The following is a 3404-nucleotide window of genomic DNA, read 5'->3' on the forward strand; positions in this document are numbered from 1 at the left end:
ATCATCACCATATGCACCTTGATACATTCTTTACCACTCATCTGTCCATCAAAGGTGGTTGTCCACATTTACCTCAGACTCCTGCATGACTTTTCCCAACAACCATCCTGACTCCTCTGTGCATGCCTGTGCTAGGTAGGGCAGCAAGTCAGAAGTTCCCATTCTTCTGCAGGATTCTACTAAATGTTATTGTTGCACATGCTCAATTTCATCTACGATATCAACTTTAACAAGCTACCTCAAAAACATCTACCACCACAGACATTTATCATCTAATTTTTTTCATACTTTGAAGAAATCAGAAGGAATATCCCTCTCTTCCTGCTCCACAGTACATGTTGCTTATTATTAGTTCATCAGCACTAATATGCAATCATGTGCATGTAAAAGACATTTGCCTTCTCATCAGTCGCCTCAGGGCATCCTTCACCTCCTTGGTCCTCAGGCTGTAGATCACAGGATTCAAGAGGGGGATCACTACTGTGTAGAACACTGATGCCACTTTATCTAGGTCCTGTGAATGCCTGGAACTAGGCTGTAGATACATGAATGCAATAGACCCGTAGAACAGGGTGACAGCCATTAAATGTGAAGTGCATGTTGAGAAGGCTTTGTACCTACCCTCAGCTGAGCGGATCCTCAGGATGGTGGCCAAGATGTAGGTATAGGAGGTAATAATGGTAGTGACAGTGACTACTATAACAAAGCTAACAAAAGCAAATATCACAGTTTCATTGATGGTTGTGTCAGTGCAGGAGATTGTGTACAGAGGGGGGCCTTCACAATAGAAATGCTTGATGACATTAGAGGCACAGAAGGAGAGGCGAAGCATAGTGCCTGTGTGCACAGTTGTGTTGATGATCCCAGCCAGGTAGCAGCCAACCACAAGCTGGAGACAAACTCTGCTGTTCATGGAGGCCATGTAGAGCAGTGGGTTACAGATGGCCATGTAGCGGTCATAAGCCATGGCAGCAAGGAGAAAACCTTCTGTAGTGCCAAACAACACAAAAAAATAGAACTGCGCAAGGCACCCACCATAAGAAATGACTTTCTTCTCTGTTAAGAGATCTGACAGCAATCTGGGAGTGATGGCAGATGAGTAGCATACATCTACAAAGGACATGTGGCTTAGAAAAAAGTACATGGGGGTGTGAAGTCGGAAATCCACCGTAATTAGAAGGTACATCCCAAGATTCCACACCACAGTGATACTATAGACCCCCAGGAACAGCATGAATAGGGGTACCTGCAATGCTGGAAGGTCTGTGAACCCTGAAAGAATGAACTCTGTTGCTATGGAGTGATTTCTCTCAGCCATTGTCTTGGTGTCTGTGGGAAGGAGACAAAGAACAACATATAAGAAATATTGGAAAACATGTGACAGTCGCACAGGAACATCAGGAAAAGGAAAATGGGTTGTTCATGCTCTTAGGGAGAAGTTTTAAATTACTTGAGGAGGGCGAAAGATTTCTGGAGAGCATTTTAGCTTAGAATCATATGCTGAAAAAACTTTGTTTATAGGAAACACAAGGCATAATTTGAAGACTGATGGTGGATGAGTGTTTTCAAAAATAAGAAGTGAGCATTTGTTCAAGGCTCCTTGAAAAGGTTTAGAACTACTATATTAAAACATTCTTAAAAAGGAAGACGTGGACTTCTAGGGACACTTGAATTTACTGGTCAGTTTCCATCTGCCTATGTGCCCATTCTTACAGAGGTACTCTTCTTTGGGGGCAACCAGCTTCATTCCTTTGTTTCATAGATTTCATATGCATTACGGCTGAAAGGGACCTTGGGAGATCATCAAGTCCAGCCCCCTGCCCCAGTGGCAGGAAGTCAGCTGAGGTCAAAGGATCCCAGCAGGATAAGCATCCAAACGTTTCTTAAAAGAGTCCAGAGTAGGTGCTTGCATCACCTCTGGAGGCAGTTTGTTTCAGGCCTTGGGGGCTTGGAAAGTAAAGAAGTGTTTCCTTATGTCCAGCCTAAAATGGTCTTGCAGGAATTTGTGACCAATGGACTTCGTCATCCCTTGGGGTGCTCTGGTGAACAGGCGTTCCCCCAGATCCTGATGCACACCCTGATGTACTTATAGGCAGCCACCAGGTCCCCCCTGAGCCTGCGCTCCTCCAGGCTGAAGAGCCCCATGGCTCCCAGCCTCTCCTCATAAGGGCCATTCTCCTGCCCTCTGATCATGTGCGTCGCTCTCCTCTGGACTCTCTCAAGCTTCTCCACATGTTAACTGAGGAACTGCAGAACCACAGTTGGTATCAAGGAGGGGAATGAAATTACCTGATCTTTGTGTGCCCCCGAGGCCTGCACTGGGGATGGAAAAGTACCTGGACTGGTCCTCTGCAAGGAAACGTCGCCGTAGGGAGCGTGCTGTGTGGTGAAACAGAGTGCCAAGTGCAGAAGTTGGGTCAGCCAATTTTCTCTGAAGTATTGTGGTGTCGCTGTAGGGTTGTAGCTGGCTGCCCCAGTCTGGGTAGCACACCTGTAACATTGTTGTTCTTGGGTCAGAAGCCAGCTGTTGACCTCTGTTTTTATCAACCTGGTGTACATAATTCTACTGCCCTTTACTTGTAGTTGCACTAGTGTTTGTTCTACGTACCTGTTTGCCATTGTTGTTAATGTTGTTTTGTGTTTCACAAATACATTCTGAGTCTGCGGTTTCTAAGCGCTAATTAAATATTTGGTTGGGTAGAGTCAGGCAGTAGATTTATGAGTCGGACCCCCCTACTGGGTCTGGCGGTGTACCTGTAGGTGTGATTAGAGTTTGTTTTGGATAATTAGTTCTGCTCCTAACATTGTGGGCAGTGACAATGGAGTAGTGTAACATGGCTTGAGTGAACAGGGCACCAGCTCTGGATGCCAAATTAGTCAGGGCACCACAATTTCACTTCCAGGAAGTCCATGTCCCAGCACTAGCAGCAGCACCCCACATTGCTGCTGTTGCAACAGCAGCAGGATACATGCTGCAGTGGTAGCAGCAACAACTGAGGCAAGCACAACGTGGCATGGCAGCAACTGCTAGGTGGTTTTTTGAGTCCCAGGAGCAGGTAAGATGCCTCTCTCTTTCCCCTATCCCCATTATCAGCACTCCATCCTCACCAGCTCTGAGTGACACTTCACTTTCTCTCAGTGGACTTTTTAGCAGGGCTTGCCCAGGATGCAAACCCTGCTTATTATGCCTCTGGTGCAATTGGATGTGACTGGTAGCATTAACCAATGGCCCTACCATGGTTGTGAATGGTGCAGACTGGCCTCCCAGGGTTGTCCTTCATGCTCTTTTATCTTATTTTTCCTCATAGCCCTTTCAGATTAAGTAGGCTCTGTAGCTGTGATGCAGAAGTGTCCTGGCATTCTCTTACTCACTACATCAATTTATATCCCATATGGTTTCTTTT

General features: G+C 46.0%; 1 protein-coding gene across 1 annotated transcript; it reads right to left on the reverse strand.

The window, feature by feature from the left end:
* Nucleotides 1-373: 373 nt before the first annotated feature.
* On the reverse strand, nucleotides 374-1318 carry LOC149871118 (olfactory receptor-like protein COR4). The gene has a single exon (XM_090034559.1). It carries the CDS (start codon nucleotides 1316-1318, stop codon nucleotides 374-376), a length of 945 nt encoding a protein of 314 aa, XP_089890685.1.
* Nucleotides 1319-3404: the final 2086 nt, after the last annotated feature.

This window comes from Crocodylus siamensis, chromosome 2, assembly GCF_052110815.1.
Source record: "Crocodylus siamensis isolate JL-2025a chromosome 2, ASM5211081v1, whole genome shotgun sequence".
Taxonomy (NCBI): domain Eukaryota; kingdom Metazoa; phylum Chordata; order Crocodylia; family Crocodylidae; genus Crocodylus; species Crocodylus siamensis.

What these genes read in the sequence shown, in the direction of transcription:
- LOC149871118 (XM_090034559.1), bottom strand. Translation starts at nt 1,318, where the DNA reads ATGGCTGAGAGAAATCACTCCATAGCAACAGAGTTCATTCTTTCAGGG.